The sequence below is a fragment of the Patagioenas fasciata genome, chromosome 16 (assembly GCF_037038585.1).
Source record: "Patagioenas fasciata isolate bPatFas1 chromosome 16, bPatFas1.hap1, whole genome shotgun sequence".
Taxonomy (NCBI): Eukaryota; Metazoa; Chordata; class Aves; order Columbiformes; family Columbidae; genus Patagioenas; species Patagioenas fasciata.
This window is the reverse complement of record NC_092535.1, coordinates 14,106,765-14,125,493: the sequence shown is the minus strand read 5'-3', so window position 1 is coordinate 14,125,493 and position 18,729 is coordinate 14,106,765. Positions and strand designations below refer to the sequence as shown.

The 18,729-nt window shown below is 41.6% G+C and overlaps 1 protein-coding gene and 1 long non-coding RNA gene across 3 annotated transcripts in view; one reads left to right on the top strand and one right to left on the bottom strand.

Moving 5' to 3' along the window:
• PHACTR3 (phosphatase and actin regulator 3) overlaps positions 1-14,519 on the bottom strand; it is a 102,038-nt gene extending 87,519 nt beyond the window's left edge. For both annotated transcript variants that reach the window (XM_065850230.2, XM_065850232.2), the window contains exon 1: positions 14,087-14,519. In XM_065850230.2, the coding sequence (XP_065706302.2) occupies positions 14,087-14,195 (109 nt within the window). In that variant the 5' untranslated portion in view covers positions 14,196-14,519. The remainder of the gene's footprint in view (positions 1-14,086) is intronic.
• A 22-nt stretch (positions 14,520-14,541) lies between these two features.
• On the top strand, positions 14,542-18,178 carry LOC139829245 (uncharacterized). The gene is made up of 2 exons (XR_011741655.1): positions 14,542-16,027; positions 17,076-18,178. It is a non-coding gene; the product is annotated as an uncharacterized lncRNA (long non-coding RNA).
• Positions 18,179-18,729: the final 551 nt, after the last annotated feature.

The following is an 18,729-nucleotide window of genomic DNA, read 5'->3' as shown; positions in this document are numbered from 1 at the left end:
AAAACACATCAAAATTTAGAGGTAAACAGGTTACAGCTCCCATCCCCTCTTTACCTCTCCTTTTCCCAACCTGCTCCCCTTCACCCCCCTAAAAGGCTGCAATTATTATTTTTTCAGCAACAATGGTAAAAACTAAAAAAATAATAAAACCTGATGGCTACCCTCCCGTGTCCTAGTGCTTGGCCATAGCTGCAGTGCAGAAAAACCCAGCTGTAGCTGTAGGTTTAAAAATTCAGATTCAAGCAGCAACATCAACAAAACCCCAAACCCCATCCTCTCCCATTAGGACCTGGACCACACGTAGATTGTAATTACCAGAACTATTGCTGAGGAGAGACCATAGAGAATGCAATTATGTCATTAGGACAGAGTGATCAGAATAGCTTGCTTGTTAGAGAAAACCATATACTTGTTCTGTGCTACTATTTGCACGTATATAAAATAGCTGCCTTAGGAGATACTATAATTAAACAGCGATTATGAATATCAAATGAATTTTCAATTGATGTGTTTTATGTGATAGCACAAGACCTGAGAGAGAATCACAGTTTAGTGTCCGTGCATTTAAATAGTGCAAATAGTTTTGCAGCAATGCACTGGCTGCGGGGTGCAACTGTGAGTTCCTGTTATCCCCAGTCAAACAAACAGAGGGGCAGTGGTATCAAATGCAGACATGAAATGCCTGTTAAAAACATATAGTCAGAACTGTTAAATTTCAGACAAACTCCAAAAAGAAGAATATAACTACTATTGAAACCACTGTTACTGGAATTGGATGTTGGAGCCACTTTGAATTTGCTGATTTGCAGATAAATGGATAAGGTGCAACAAATACGCAGTGATACCTGTGATCCCAGAGCTGCTGACAATTTATGAAAATGATACTATGTACATCTATGGAAAACAATTGCTGAAAATAACCCATCTGTCATGAGAAATAATCCTAAATAACAAGGTTGTCACCTCTAGCAGATGGCAATGGAATAGATGAAGCCTTCTTCACATCTCAGAAAGCAGAGTGTGCTACAGGTAGAACAACAAAGAAATAAAGCAACTACTTAAAACCACTCCAGACAGACTATTTCAGAACAGTTGCTTTGAAGTCAGACCTTCTGAAAGCTCTCCAAACGACAAGATGAGAGTGGGAGCACCGGGTCAGTCAGGCTCATTGCAATGGTAAAATGTCCACAAAGGAACCTCAGCGCTATTTCTGGAGGACATAAAATATTTGAGTTACCATTAATTTTGTTTTGTGCACAGATGTATGTTGTGTGGGAAATGAAGGGAAAAATGTTTTGAGAAGGTATAATTAAAAGATTTCAGAATAATAGTCATTATTTTAAAGTTTGGGACGTGATCTGGGTGTTTTAATGAAGTGGTACAACTTTGGCATCTTAGTGGCCCATCTGGGATGGGTTTATTGATTTGTGGCATCAAAGGACCATAAGATTTGACTTGGAAGCCGTAAGTCGGGGAATACAGTGCTGCCATTAACAACACATACAGGACAATTTTTGCAGATTTCAGCACACAGTATTCATTATTCTCAGGGGAACCTCCTAGTACCAGTTTTTGACCTCTTCTATACAACTTTCTTTAGCTGTAAGACCTGAGCATGCTTGAACCTTTTGAATCTTGGCCCTCAAGCACCTGTCCTTGCTCTGAGCTTGTTGGAGTCAGACAGGAGCTGGGAGACCCACAGCTCTGATTCTGCGGGAGCCACGAGCTCATGGAGCCATTACCCAACATTTTCATGACCCAATACCAACACCTGTAGAGCTGATGCAGGCTCCTTGGAAAAGTCTTTGAGAGTAGTATAATACAAGAACAGGATTTATGTGGCAAAACAGCTTCCAAAAAGTTGCCAACCACAGCAATGTGCAGATAAAAAGCAGCCACTTACTATATCTATATAGACCTTGCCTAGTAGCTGTTCTTTCAACAACTTACATATGCAATTACACATCTATTCACCATCGCTGCAGGTGCAAGCTGAGCAACAGCATGTGTATAAATGTGTGTGGGTGTGCAAACGCTTCATTATGGTGATTTGTTAGCACAGTGAGTGAAGCTTTGTGTCCAAAGAATGTGTAAATTAGGTGCTTAGCTTGAAAACCAGTTCACTTTGTCTCCTTAGCCCATCCCTCCCACAGGCGTTGGAAAATGAAGGAGTTAAGAGTTCCATTCCCCATCGAAGTAGCAGCTTCCATCTAAAACCTACTCCTGCTTTCTTGTGCTGTCCTCAGTTTTCTAACAATGAAGAGAAGTGAATCTTGAGGAATTAGTCATGTTCAATGACATCTTAATCATGTGCATGATACGCTCTTATGCAGCATTAGAATACGAGGTGTCCCATCTTGTGTTGTCATTTCTGGGACAGAAAACTGGGACTGCTAGCTGGCTTTAAATCATTTCTGGCATTAACGAGATTCTGACCAGAGGCTCTCTTTCATGTTCAGGATATGCACTGCATTATTTTCTATTATATCACAGTATGTTGCAAAGGAACAGTTAAGTTACCAAGACTAATCCTTTAAGTCTTTCTTTCTTTACAATGTCAGACAAAATAAGACTATGTCATATTTTTCTAATCTCTCTTGTATTATGAGAATATTATGATCTATAACAACAACAAAATCCCTAAACTGCCTGTGTTCCTGTTGGCTCTGATATGCTTAGACTCATCTCTTTCTGTCAGAAAAGATATTTCTAAGTCTTTATGATTTCATTTTAACAGACACTATCAGGTTAAAAATCAGACCATTAACATAAAGCAGAAGAAAAAAGTTTCCTGATATTTATTTAAAAATTGGTGTAATTGATGTAATACCTGATGTTCTCCTCTTTCTTCGAGAAACTACTTTAAATGAAAGTCGGTTTTGAAGATCTAGAGTACCTACTTCGGCTTTTTTTCTACTTGGATGCATACACTTAGATTCATTCGTTCAAAAGTAGATTTTGTTCCCGGACAACTTTGCTTCAGTTACCAAGATCTAAAAAAGATTTCTGCAGTGCTGGGATGGCAAATTGCAGGGGAATTTCTTGAGGGAAGGTGAGAAGGGAATTTGAGTTAAAAACTAATTAATCAAACCCACCAGAAGTAGACTTCCTTTCCTTTTAATAGGATGTGGAGGGTGGTGGGGAAAGGGAGGGGGGTAGGGAAGAAAATAAAATATCTATATAAAGGTGTATCCTCCTTCTGAGAGATCTGTCCTTTCGGATAGAGTGAAAACATCATCCCACACCTATTCAAAAATTTAGGGTGTATTTCTCTGCTGATATTTTCGTGATCTCTAAGCTGTGAAGATCACATTCAGTAACTTAACGCTTTTAAAATCACTTCATTGAGGCAGCCAAACAAACCATGATGTCAAAATGAATAAGCTCTTGGCAGCACGTCTGTTGTTTGTGTTGGGGGTGTTATTGGGGCTTTTTTGTTCTTGCTGTTTTTTAATGAGCTACTGCAAAATATGTCTAAAATGCTCAACAGACAAAGAAATAGAGGAATATATAAACATTAAATTCCAGGATGGGAAGTGGAATGAATTTTCTGCAGGTGCAGGACCCAAGAGAGCTGATTATATAAAACATCTCCCAAATAAGATAGATGAGTAATGCCCCAGGTCATAGCACAGGTTTTTTCAAAGAGGTTGGTAGAACCAGAGACCTTCGATGTGTTGGAATAAAGCCTAACACATCCTAGAAGTAGTCGTATAAGAGCAAGAGTGAGGAAAATATAAATGGAACAGCAAGTTACTGAAAACGCTTTATTCTATTTTTTGCTCCCAGGTTCTCCTTTCAGAAACAAGGGTTATTTAATCACTTGTCATGTCACCCGCAATAATTTTGGAGCTTAGTGGTAACCTTCAACAAAGGATATAGGTCATGAAATAAGACACTAGTGACCTTTATTACCTGTAGGAAAAGCCTCAGTGTGAGGTCAGTTTTGCTTTCCCACCACACAGGAGAGACGCTATGAGTGCCCTAAGGGAATGGGTTTCAGTCCAACTGACACTTCATTAGGCAACTGAGGATCCAGTCTGAAGTCATAAGTCATAAATGAGATTTTAGACAATTTAAGATCCAACTGAGGACTGAAAATGCTGAAACGATAGGAAAGCAGGCTTTGTTGGCTTCTCTGTTGATACAGTAGTAAACCCCATTCTATTTTCAGAAGAATAATTTGGGAGAAAGGCATCTGGAGCAGGGGGCTCCTGCATTTGCTAAGGTGGAACAGAAGTGCCAGCTAACGGAACAGGCTCAGACTAGAAGGCAAAAATGTGAAAAAGCTGTACAGAAACAGACTTAGAAAAAAACAAAACCACCAAACTTGCAGCAAGCTCTGGCCTTTCACAAGAGAACAAGAGAATATAGGAAAGCACCAGCTCGGTGAGACAGGAGGAATGTCAGCTTTCCCAATCAGCCTCTGTTGTCTTCGAAGTTACATTGTTGGACTAAAGAAGAGAGATCCAGGATACAATTCTATTGCAAGTTAAGGCCCCTTTTTAAAATGTTTTCATCTGTGCACTATATTCTGAATTTTTGGAGGATGTTTCTTTGTACTTTCACTTGTTAAAATGATCTCTCTTATTTGGTTTCCTTTCAGTTTATTCTTCTGTTTGAATCACAGCAGAAAGAGTACACTACAATATTAAGTCTATTTGCTATCTATCTTGACAGCTGTTGTTCACATACCCTATGTTTGCCTTAAGAAAATGCGCATCTGATCATATCATCTGTTAACCACTATTGTAAGGGTTCGAGTAAACTGCCCTCAGGCAATGGCTGGTATTTGCTCCCATTGCATATCTAGCAGAGTCAAGGGTTTAGTGAGGATGTATTTTTTTGTGTCACACCATTCAATTCTGAATTAATATCAGGAGTTTACAGTAAAATAGTATGTTCTTCAGGACCTCTCTTCTGTTCCTAAATGTGCAGGATTCCCAGGTGACAGTAAGTTCACTTCCGCTGCTCACTTGCAAGAAGTATTACAGTTGCGAGGTTCTCTGGAGTTAGGTATCTCATACGTTAAATCTGAAGTGATATATGTAGTTTATCTCAGTTCTGATTTTTCCATTAATTTTCTTGAGTTAAGCAAGAAACTAGGTGTTTAAACCTCATGGTGAACCTGTGGAGAATTTGTATGAGTGAAAGACTAGGCTTCGTTTGCTTTGTTCTAGAGCTTTCTCTGCATAGTTAGTATTCTGATAGGATACTTACTCTCTGCTTCTAGGCATTGTAATATAGAGCAAAGTGAAATGAGCAACTGTTATGGAATAAACATTTTAGCTGAAGTTAAGCAGAACTGGTCTATCTAGAAATAGGATGCTTTTCTCCTGGAAACCTCTGCAATCCCAGGAATCTGCTACCCAACCTGCATAGCTGCTATAATTAAAAAAGAAAAAAAAAAAATCAATTTTTTTCTTCTATCATAAATGCAGAGCTTACAAAATTATAGAAGTCCCGTCTGCAAAGCATAAACTTCAGAGAAACCCAATTAAGTCAGGGTTATATACACTGTCATGCATTTTGAGCAGTCCAAAAGGGGCTGGCGGTTTAGGCAGCTGGAGAGGAGGTAAGCAAACAGAACTGAATTTGTCAGACAACCTCAACAGCTGATTTCCAGGGCCTGCCACTGAAAGCCTGCACAACTTTTCTCCCCTTTTCTACAGTAGTTCATGAAATCTCCCCTTGCTCTGAGCCATCATTAGAGGTGACTGGCACACTGTTGAGTCAATGTGTTCTTCGCTTGTACTGTCATTTTCTCTCTGCTTCTGAACCAATTTGGGATGGTCAAGATTTAAGGTTCTCAATCCACTTGTCTCACCCTGCCATGCTCATTCAAAATGCAGGGAACAAGTCATTGCACTGCTTACAGCAATTCACTGAGCCCTCAAGTGGGTGTTCAGCAGTGCCCATCATAAATCTGACCATCGTGTGTACTGGCGGAGAACAAATCTTTTAACTATTTCTTTTCTCTGTTTCCTCACCACAGTTCCCAAATCCAGCTGAAACAATCTCGTGACACCAAATACTGTGTGAGAAACTTTCCAGGCTTCAGCCATAAACTTGCTGTTGTCTTCCCTGGCTCTGCCCATCACACATAAAATTGAAAGCACTTGAACTCTGGAGGCTGAGATATTCTGGCTTAGACAGTGACTTCTTGCAAAGCAATCTCATCACATCTCTTACACCTGGAAATAGGGAAAAGTGTATAATCCTTCTGTAGAATATTAGCTAAGCTTTTCGTTGAGAATGTTTACTCTATCTAAATATTCCACACAAATTCGTATCACTCATGATGAAAGAATTAAAAAGTATTTGCAGGAGCCAAGAAACCTTTGGACACCATTTACTCATGTCTTGTCTGAGTTCCCCCAAGAACGCAGGGCTGGTTCTAGATGATGAGCTAACTTGCCCAAAGCATCAACTCTTGTATGTTATTTAAATTCAGACACAGAAGATTGACCCTCAGTATTTGATTTTGCATTCACGCGTGCTCATTCAGCCACCCTTTACTTCCAGCCTGTCTCAGGCTTCAAGCCCGGGCAAGCACACTCTCCCTAAGCAGCAACTTCTACTGCCTGTCAAGAGCACAGTCCTAGGCTGGATAGAGCACAGTTCTGACCCAGCAGAGCATTTCTTGTGTTCTTGTAACGATTACAAACAAACAAACAAAAACCCTTGATGCAGGCTGTTTTGCTAAGAGGTAAGATGCAGACTTCTGTGAGCAACAGAATGCAATGTGACAGACGTTCAGAATCCATCAATTTGGGCAAGGCCTGGGGAAGACAGCCCAAGGGATGGAGCAGCCCTCACGAAAGGCTGAAGGTTTCACCGCTTTGATGTAATGCAGTGATCCATGCCCAGTTGCTGGTTATGCAGCAACAGAACAGTTTGAGAATGTTAGAAAAAAATCAGAATAAGGAAGTTAACACATGAACTATCTCTACGCAACAATCGTTAAGTGCTTTATGCATAAGGACATGTCTTTCTTGAGTTATAACCACAGGTCTGCATGCATGAACCAGACGTGATTACAGGATGTGACTTACTACAGAGAGCAAGATAATCACAGAATCATAGAATGGCATGGCTTGGCTTGCCTTGGGTTGGAGGGGACCTTAAAGATCATTTAGTTCCAACCCCCTTGCCATAAGAAGATACCCTTTGATTAAGATCATCTTACTGAAATATTTATGCAGACTCGAGCATGAAGCTATTGACCTGCATCAAGTAGTTATATGTGCCCTCTAGGGTATGGATAAATTGTGTATACATTAGACCGTAAATCAACTTAGATTTCAAACAAAAGCAGGGGATTTAATGGGCACAAAGAATCCATTGTACTAGCATCCAAACTCTAGCCACATTAAGAAGCAAAATGAAGGTATCATATTTAGCTTTACTTACTCTTTGGGACTTATAGATCTGACCTGCTTAGAGAACCCAGGGTAATTAATTCTACATATTAAATTTTAAAAATACAAGGCCACAATATTGGTTTTAAATATGCCATAGTGTTATAAATAAATAAATGGTTTAGCCCATTCATTACAACACAAATTAGGCAGTCTCAAAACACAGTTCCAAAACTGAAGACTGTGGAAGATCAATACTGCTACTTTACTACTCACTAAAGTAAATAGTTAAGTTTCCAGATAAACATAACTCCTAGCATTATGTAACTCATTACATTTTCGAAGTGTGGTGCAAACACTAATTGGCTGAATAATCTAAAACCATCTTCATTCATAGCTAAAGTGTGAAGTTTTTTTATTATTTGACAGACATATGAGTTTATCTTATTTGCACAGAGAAGCAATTAATTGCGTGCACAAATAGTTATGTGTGCAAATTAAGTCTGAGTACTGGTACTTAGCATATGTCATCAAACTGGGAGTTTACTTTTGTTTTAAAGCAAAGCCTGTATCACTAAAGAGAGAAAGATAAGACAGGGTTTCAGTCCTCCATAGACTATCTGCTAGACTGAACCATTTCCATTCTGTTCAAGTGCCCATTCTGCCTCACTTAGGAGCAGGATGCTTGTTTACTGATCTCTTTAAATTCTGACCTTACTGAAACTGGTGTACATACACCTGCCCAAAGCTGGGCGGCAAGGTGTGGACAAATACATATTTTCTGATTTAACTTTTCTCTGTCAAGTTCCCAACTACCTCTACTTCATATCAAAAAAAGGTCATTAGAAGGTAAATTAATTGCAAACAGGAAGGAGAAGTACTAAAAGGTGCAATGTCACCCCTGCTGCTTTCAATGCTGGAGTATAGTTGCTGCAACCAACCTAAGTGCGAAGAAAGATCTTTTGTGCACATAACTGGGTTCTTTCGGGTGCATGAGAGAGGATTCCCAGGAACTAGGAGAGATATCATATTCAAGATATTCTAGAACTAATAAGTTAATTCTGATTCAACAAGGGATAATAGCAACTGTTAGATCAGATAACTAATGAAAAAGCTTTCCACTGACATGTGATAGACCACCTGCTTGAACTCTGACATTCAACTTCAGACCCAGCCCTTCACACATCCCAAGGGGTTCACTAGTAGTGCTGAGAACAATAGTACCAACAAGCATCTGGAATATCAGAAGAGCAGCACGTTGGGTCTCCCTGATGTGGAGCCGAGCGCACACTTGCACTGTCTGACATTCTCTAAAGCTTCTGTGTTTCTAAGTGAGATTTTGTCCAGTCTTTCTGCTCAGAAGAAAATTATTGTAAAGCTTGCAGGAAAACAAGATCCTCAGTTATTCCTCAAGGATACAGAAGTAACTATAGATGCAAAAAAAAGTTCATAAAACAACACTGGGTATTTCTGATGTGATGACCTCACTCTCTTAAATCTAGTCTTGGTTATGATATTGTATAATCAGTATTTCCAGTTCTTGGGCAAAGAGGTTTAAATGGTTTTAAGTATCTTTTCAGCAACTACCTGCCAACTTGGGATTTAGGAGAGAAGAGAACTATAGACCACTTCTTTATTTTTTTTCCTCCATTAAAGGTCTCTATTTCATTTACAGAACTCTAGTATTTGGCTACATATGAGTCTCCAAGCACTGGGAACAGTAAAACCTTGGAAAAACCTAAAAACAATCCTCAGGATAAACAGCATACTTATTAACTGATCTCATTTAACTCTTGCAAAAGTAGCATTAAAACGTGACTACACCAAGCTCTCTCTTGAATCCCAGAAAATAAACTGGAGGAGAAGGAAGCAATGCTGGACCACGGGCAATGCCCACTGAAGAACTCAGTAGTGCCAACCCCGAAAAAGCGTTCCTTAATTTCACGGTGCCGGAGAGGAAAAGTAGTAGCATAGAGAGCAAAACGTGATGGCACCAATGTACACTTACACAAGTTAAAATGGATTATCCCAAAAGTAAGGGGGGTGTGACATTTTCACACCTTGTCATGGTTGTCTATATCTCTTCAAGTAATAGAGAGTTTTGACATGGTGCGCTCTTCTGCAGTCTGTGGAGCCCTGTCTTTTATGACTACAAATCAAATAAGATTGTCAATCTCTTCTATGCCCTGTGACTGCTGGAAGGATTTAATGAAAGCAATATTTTGGTTTCCTCCAACTGTCTCTGAAATAGATGATGATGTTGAAATCTGTTCTGAATTTCATATCCCTGCCCCCTTTAGGCTCTTGTTTCTCTCTTGATCCTTACCTGGAAGGATGGAGGAAGGGAAAGAGAAAGGCGAAAGGAAAAAAACCTGTGATCTCTGGAACTAATGAAATCTCTCTTCGCATTATGGTTTTTTTAAGTGATCACTGTCTTTTGCCATCTAAATAAACTTCCATCACATTTTAATTTTTCAAATTAGAATTTAACTAGTATTATAGCATTTTTAAATTTTCTTAATTGCCTCAGAAAATTCCTCTTGATGTTATGGCAGGATATGATATTTTCTACAATAATTTTTCAGCTCAGAGATAACCCCAGATCTACAATCAATTCAGTTGTGTCTTTATGCACAAAATCTGACACAATTAGACATTCTGGCCTTCTCCCAAACTCAGCAAAAACAATGGGACATTGAACAGCCACCTTAATGGACGCAGGGAAGGATTCTACTGGTTTTAGAATTCTTTCTTATGAGGATTTCCAAATGACAGTTGTGCGAATTGTGATCCTTCTCCTGTGAATCTGGTGTTAAGTCTTGGCACAATAAGAAAAATTATATTCACTTTCTTAATGACAGCACAGTCTAGAGACAGTCTGTAGTTAAGCAAGACAAGTATTTTGATTTGTGTTTCTCAAACTCAGGACGTATTCCTCCTCAACGCTTGCTCACTCAGAGTGGGTGTGCTAAATAAAGACTGAAATATGAAGTCCAGTGTATGCCATACTATACAAATTCTCACCAAATATTGCTCAGTGGTCACAAAATTGTTCTCTTTAATCAGAGGCTTAAATGCATTAATTTATCTTAAAGGACAAAATAACTGATTCAATTAAACCAAAGAAACATTAATTCCTTCTTATCTTCCTTATACTATTTCCAGTATTCTCTACCAATAGGAACCATATGCACCATTTAAACGCTGGAGGAAATTATCTGGTTGCCAGCAGAGCCTACGTAGATAACTGAAGGCCATATTGTCTTCTCAGACCATGACTGTGACATCTTAAGTGATCACTTTGAGAAGCTGCTGTTTAAAGCTGCATGTGAAGGATCTAAATCAGTGAATTTCTCTCCCTGTTTTAGAATAAATAGCTAATAAATGCCTCTAGTCTAGTCTACTGAATACCTTACTTATTTACTGCAATAATTTTACTAAAAACATAGTGGCATGTGTTAATTTTTGAAGTTTTTTACATGTCATAAAATTCACTGTAGTTTGTAAAGATTATATCTGTTCTAGTAAATCAAGGTTATAAAATAGCTTTTCATCTCTACAGTGAATTCTTTGTGAAGAAAAGCTAGATAAGAATCTTTATCATGAAGCCCTGATTGTCCAAGGCTTGGAGTCATTGAAGCTTCTGCTGGCATCAGTCAGCGTTCTCAAAAATCAACATCTAAGGCTATTTGATCCATCCAGTTACGTGTGTTTCCGTGCTCTTGCTGGAAGAAGAGGGACTCCTCTTAAAAACAAACAAACAAACAAAACCCACAAAAACAACACAACGAAAAAACCCCAAACAAGCAAACAAAAAACCCCAAACAGCACTAAAACCAGACTCCAGTTTTCTTCTCACATGGGAAACTTTCTTTGAGATTTGACCTCAAGAACATTGCAAATGAAAGCACTAGGAAGGTGAACTAGCACTTGCCATCCACAGTCTGTTCATCCCGAGTTCCTTGAATCTCATGTTTACATTGCTCAGTATCAGCTAAAAAGACATCACATAGTCCAGGGATAGAAGATTCTGAACTTGTGCAAGACAGCCAGCAAGTCCGGTAGCCCTGCTGTGTACAATCAATGCTACCGTTACGCCGGTGTTCCAAGAGAAAAAGGAAAATGAAGCATTGCATCAGAGGATTTTCTTACGTAAATACATGAAAAGCTACATGCTGCCACCTCTACTTTCTCAGCTATGTCACTGAAATATCTTGTATAAAGCTCAGCTAAAAATAAAATACTGTAATTGTATAGGTCAAGAGGAGGAATATAAATTATGTCTTTAAACAAACCCACATGAACACCAGAAAAATCTTTAGAATATAGTCTGGCTTCATCTGCTACCACATTTTCTACCTCAATATGCTTCCGAATAGTAGACATAACCAAATGAATTGGTGCAGAACAATCCTTGACCACATCATGCATTCAAGAAATATTGCAAAACAAGGGTGCATCTCCAGTAGGAATATAGTGTCATACAAATGCCATGTAAACATAGGAATGTTTCTGTAGTGATCCTTCAATTATATCCATATTTTGTTATTGGTTTATTTGTCTGTATAACTTAAATACATTACTAAAATATTAATGAAAATTAATTTAGTTTTTCAGTTCCTATATGTTCAAACTTACTTCTCTAGATGGTTTGTCTGTGAGCAGGGCTGTGATGTAAACACAAACTTCATGTGTATCATTTAGCACTCCTAAGTCTTTCATTTGGCTTAGAGTCCATAGATGGTTATGTCGGTATTATAATGATAAAATTATTTACCAGAATAGTAAAGATAAATCACAATTATGTTATCTAGCATATGTAATTCTTACAATAGTATAATTTGTATATGAGTTTTTTGAGTAGCCAATTGTATGAAATTGCTCATAGTAAGTGATTACCTAAAACACTGTAGGATAAAATATTATTTAAGTCCTTTATGTTCACTTTATTATCATTTTGAACCATACAGATGTTCAATACTCTTTGATAAACAAACTCAAAACCTGAAGAGCTTACCAAATGTGCTAACTTTACTACTAAAAACATACGTTTCTATCACCTTTTGTTTCTCTCCACATATTCTATGGATAAACAATACTACAAAAGGTATCTTTTCTTGCATATTAGTATAGCTTCTGCCGTGCAATGGGACACTGTCTTATCTGACGAAGTCTGTATTGGGGAAAAAAATGCTATTTAGTATGGATAGCTCTTTGTCCTTAGAAAAAGCATAATAATGTTTTTATCTTTGTCTTTATGTCAGACATGTTGTCTGCTTTCTTTGTTGTATATTTCACAAAGGTCAAAATAATTAATTAGCAGGAAATAATATAGAGGAATTAAAACTGAGATTGCATATGCCTTCCTTCCATTAGTCACTTCTGCTTCCAGAAATCAAATGGCAGATACATACATTCCTCTTTCAGCCAAGATTGCCCCTTTGGGAGTGAGTCGAGCAGTTCATCTTAGAAGAGTCCTTTGTTCCCTTCACTTAGGGTATCGGAGCAGTTGGGCATCAGAGATAAATCATCTACTGTTTGCCTCAGTTTAATTTGTATTTCAGTCCAGAGCAAGGTGCTCAGAATTGCTTGATAAGAAAAATACATAGAAGATCTTAATATAGTTACAAATTTTAATATCCTCACTGGCTCAGAAGGAAGTAATAGAGCAGGTGTATGAAAAAGCATGGAATATTTTATTTACTCAGTAATCTGAAAAAGGCCGGAACTAAAGTTCAATCCAAAATTGTATCCAGATACTGCCTCTTCCTGGGTGACAGTGCCTGGTCCAAACCCATTTCTAGGTTTAGAATTCAGTGTAATGGGCAGTGATGATCAACACCCCATTAATTTTCTTACACTGTTTTCATTAGTCCTTTTCTCATAAAGAAGCCTCCCAGTTCTTGTATGACCATCTATTCAGACAGACTGAGAGTGAACTGGCTCTTAACCTTTGCTTCCAGCTTGTCATTGTGTCTTTCTGTGCAATCCCATCACATCAAAGTGTTTCTCGTTTTTTGCTAAAGGGGTCATCATTGCTTAGATTATGACAATCTGAAATTACTGAGTCACCACTAACAGACATTTAGAATTGTTCCTCAAAGCGAAGTTAAGCTGAACACATCATTAGCCATTGTTACAAAAAAAAAAAACCAAACCTAATCACAATATTCTATTTATATGCTTGTGTTTCAGCTGTGCCCCCCGCTCCCCCTCCAGCACCATCCTCTGTGCCTACACTTCATAGAGAGATTACGCTTCTCCCTGTGAAGTGAAAATTACCTTCTTGTGGGGAGAAAGCGTTTAATTATGACTGCTTCCCCTTGTCTCCATGGTGATCCCATGCAAACAGCCTGCTTTATTAGACCTGATTTCCCCCGCCCCACCAGAGCAATCCGTGAGCTCGGTGGGACCCCCGGCCGCGGCGCCACCCGCTGCCCCGCGGAGCGCGGCCCGGGGAGCCCAGCGCACCCCTCCCGCCCAGCGCCGGCCGCGCCCCCGCCGCTGGCTGGGCTGACGGACGCTGCGATGGCAAAGCCGCGGGGAGAGCTCGGCTGTAATCCTGTTTGGAGCTAAGCCTCTGCATCATTTCAGCACTTACTGCAGAAAATATGCTCCCAATTCCCTGCCCGGCCGGGGTGGACAGGCGTGCTGCAAATTGGCGGATGAGCCCGGCGCGCCCCTGCCCGCCCCCCGAGCTCTGCCGGGGAGAGCGGAGCCGTTACCTGGGTGCTCCCCGGCGCCGGGGCCCGCGGGGTCAGTGAGGATGCTGGGGTCACTCTGCGACCTGCCTCGCGGGAGAAAGCAGCCGGTCCCTTCTTCCGATGCAGCCATGAGGTGGAGGGCGGGAAGCTCAGAGGCGGGGGGAGGAGGAGGCGCTCATGGAGCCGGAGGCGGCCAGGGGACAATGGGGACGGGGGTGCGGCGGCGGCGGGACGTCAGCCGGGCAGGACCAGCCGCGGCAGCATCTTCCCCGGCGCCGTGGGCAGGCTGCGGCGGGGCGCTCCGCCGGCACCGGGCACTCAGGGAGCAGCTTCGGGGGCCTCAGGGGAGCGGGCCATGCTGCCTGGAGTGCTGGGGAAGAGCCGGGGCACCGGCCCAGGCCCCCGCCGCCAACCCCTATCGGGACGCCCCCTCCCGGGAGGTCCCCCCGAGCGTCGCTCCCGGAGTCGCCTCAAGCCGCCGCGCTGCTGAGCGCATCCGTTGGAAAACATTGGGATTCTCCCATGGTGCCCCGCGAGCGGCCGCGTGACGTCACGGCGGGGGGGGGCAGGCGCCGCACCTGCACCGCACAAAGGCGGGGGCGCCGCAGGTGCGCGCAGCCTCGGGGTCCCGCCCCAACCGGGAGCACGTGACCCGAGGACGTGGGGAGGGGTCGCCCCGCCTCCGAGATGCGCAGCGGGGACCCCGCCCGGCTCGGCCACGGGGGCGCTTCGCCTACCGGGGGGAGAGGTGCGACGCGACGCCCTGGCATGGGGCACCCGTCGTGGTCGTGGTGCTCGGTGTCCGCTGCTGGTCTCCACCCGGGGCTGGAGCAGGGTGTCCCGGGGGGGTTCGTTTCCCCTCGCGTCAGAAGGCGCCGGTTCCTCCCCGGCGGGATGCGGTGGGGTCGCGGCTGTCCGCTCCGCGCCCCTCCAGTTCTCTGGGCCAGCCGGGGTGTGGGGGACGCGCCCGTGTCGCCCCTTAGGCTGGGGCTATTGTCGTGACTAAGGAGGTGTCTCACGGTGACCCCGAGGAACAGGGTAGTTCGACTCAGACTAAATAGTCTGAGAATCTGTTTAAAGGGAATAACAGTTTTAATGGATTTTTTCCTTGTCTTTTCCTTATCTCCCTGCCTTGCCTCGGTGTGTACCCCGAGCTCTGGGTGGGATCTGCTTGGAGTTGTGACCTGTAAAAACCAGAGATGCTTTTTGATCGCTCACCTAGTAAAGTCCTACAGACCACTCAATCAGTGCTTGTTGGGACCATGGGGGTTCTCTCCTCCTTCATTACAGTAGGGTAGTGTTGATGAGCGTGACTGAAATGCTACTTTTATCTTTGCATGGAACCAGCACTGAGGAATACACATATCTATAAGTAGATTTCTTGGGTTGACTCCAGAGCAATGGTTATAGGTGAAGCTGACTGAGTAGAGATGAAACTTTGTGTCAGAAAATTTCCCATTAATGCAGTCATTGGTTCGTGTACATACTTGTCTTTACCGAAATGTACAGCAAATATTTTGCATATCTTAAGCGAGTGTGTCTTAGCTGTTTCTGAAAGCAGGAGCAGACAAAGTCGTTCCATGGGCTTGTGTCATTGTAGTAATTTGGAGGGTTTTAACCCAAATTTATCACATCTATCACACAGAAGAGTGTACTTGCCTTTTTTTCTTAAGCACCTGCACACATCTCATTTGGGAGTCACCTTTGGTCTATGTATTCCCTCAGGTTTGGTCAACTTCCTGACTTAAACAAAAAAAGGGGGGGGGCTGTGGGCCTGCATTTAATGCAGGGCTTGATAACAAAATTCTTCATACTTAAGCAGGATCTGCATTCCTTCTGGGGACAGGAGAAAATAAATGTGAGGCAAAGTCTTTTCTTCCTGTTGCAGGATCAATGCCAAAAGGAATGGAGCATTGTCACAGAACTCAATAGAAGGTGATGGAGGCATGCACTATTTGTATTGTAAGTATGCTGATTTGCAAACCCCTCTGAAATTGGAGTAAAACGAAGCCTGGTTCTAGCTGTGGGTACTGAGCACCTGAAAAATTGTCCTGAAGTTCTTTTTTACTACTTGATACAATTCTATAAATGTCACAAACAAAAACACTTGCAGGATCAGAATGGCTATTAGCAGAAACATGATTCTCCTTTTATTTAGTTTATTTTCTCGCTATAGCAGTCTTGTGGTAAATGAGTTTGCAACATTTTCCCAGCAAGTACAATGACCTGATGTTTATTTCTCTCTCGGAGGATTTCTAGCCTTTGATATTTATGATGAAAAGTTATTATGAGATTTTTCTACCTTAGTGGCAGACGTTTCTGCAACTGCCATCAATTCAATTGCAGGAAAATACTTCTTAAAATGAAATATCCACACAAGGAACACAAAAGAGAAAATAAAATTTATTTAGCTTGATGACTATCCCACAACCAAGCCAGTGCATGTCAATTTGATATACCTGCCTTTGATAAATTTTTTTAAATGCAATTTTATGAATGGTATGCATGATTTGATTAATTTGCTTTCTGTCTGATAGACAGCTGAACTCCTGTTTCATGGTCTAGTTATATAAAGAGAAATCCTGACTTGTGTTAGAAAGGAATGAATCTCTGAGGAGAAAGGAGTTGAGTCATGCCAGCGCTGCTTTTCTCGAATCAGCAGAATATCAAACCACCTTATTTTCATTAATCTACATGTGATCTCTGAGCATAACTCCCATCTTTCTTTCTGTGCCGTTATTAAGGAAATTGAGTTCATTTGGATTGACAATATCAGCTTTCATGTTCAAATTGTTTTGATGACCAAGGGACAAACAGCCTTGCTCAGAGCAGTTTTCTTAGATGCAGCAACAGAAAGCATTTGTTTTGTTGCTTGTGAGTCTTAACCTAGTTTTTCAGATTTTATGCCAGCTTGTTGGAGCTCAGTATGCTTACAGTAACAATAAAAATGAGCATTCCCATGCTCAAAAGGCTCTTGTCTCTATTTGCCGTTTCTATTTTTTTCTCTTAGATACTTTCCTGGTAAAGAGGACATAGTGTCTATTTCGAGCCTTTCTTTGTCAAGAAGAGAAATGCATGTCACCAAGAAGAGATATAAGTATCATCCAGCAGTCACAACTTTGTAAGCACAAAGACTTGAAAGATGTCTTTTCCAGCACATGATGATGCAGTTGCTACTGTGCAAGGAGAGTAAAAAATGAATAAGCATCAGGCTTCATGTACACATTCACATTTAACATCTCTGATGTTCAAGAGCTGTCCAGGAATCACCCATCTGATTTCCATATTTGCTTTCTCTCACAGCTTCAGTGCTCGCTCTGTCGTTTTATAAGTGAAGGAACAGGAAAGGAAGAGGCAGGGAAAATGTAAAAGAAGGCAGCTCAGCCACCTGCCTCCTTGAAAACAGCTCTGCTCACCTGAGTCCTTCTAGGTAGCAGTGCGATGACATGAGAGGGTGAACATCTACTCTTCTGTCTCTTATTTCAAATTATGCAGCTTGTAAAGGCGGCTGTGTGTAGAAGACAGTGGAGGACTCCTGCAGTGCCGTCAAACCACGAGGCTAGAGGTGATGTGCCATGTGAGAATTGTTTGTGCCAATTTGAACTCTGGAGGGGTGAATCTGATTTTCCTCTCCATTTTTTTGCTCCCCTTTTCCATAGCAGCTCCCAATCTTCCTCCTTTCTGCATTACTTTTTGGGGAATGAATATTCTTGTATATAGATCTTTCTCCTTTTTATAGGTGCGGTGTTCTTAAGAAGGCATGAAAGTGCATTATTTTTCTCACTTTTATCCTCACAGTTTTCCACGATCTCAGACATCCAAACCTATGAAAAACTGCAGATGTGGAAGGTCTGAAAGTCACATCCAGTGTAACTGAAACCCTGCAAGCTCTACTAATTAATGTGGGGAAAGCCAGCGAAGCTTTTCTTGTTACATTTATGACAGAAGCTGCAGAGGTTCCAGACTTCGAGATAATAGAAATAACTTAAAGAAATTAGTGTTTGATGTAAACAAAAATGCAATGCATAAAAAATGCAATGTAAGATCTTACAAAAAGTTTACCATTGGTGTTAGGAAATTCTACTTTGAATCATTAAACTGTCCCTTGACGTATTTATGAGTGAGAAAACACCCAGTCGTGCCTGATCTGCATTTCAATCGGTGTAATCCAACCTGAATCTTCAGAACTTGGGATCTCCTCACAGGTGCGGTCCCAGCTCACCTGGGAGGGGAATTTTCTGCTGACTTCACCCTCAGCATCCCCTTTCCTGCAGGCTCCTTTCCCACACACGGGTCATTTCCTGATAAAACGCTTTCCCACGGAGGAAGGTCTTCTCGGAGCCGCGCTCCCTCACACCCTGCCCGGAGTTTGGTGTTGAGAGGAAGCTCCTTCAGAGGTACCCACCCGGCGAATGGGATCTCTTCCCTGCCTGCCCTTGAAAGCTTTCACCAGGATTTAACGCACCCCACCCGAGGGCTGGTGCTTTCTGTGGGGTTCACCGCCCCGTTGGGTGGAGACTGAGGGAAGGATCCCAGTCCTGGCCCGTGTTCAACTCTGACGGGTTTAACCAGGGTTTATCTCAGCTTGGCAGGTACTTGAGCCTGTAGTTTAACTCTAACTCGGGAACGTCATTTTATATTAAAAAATATATATATAATTAGGC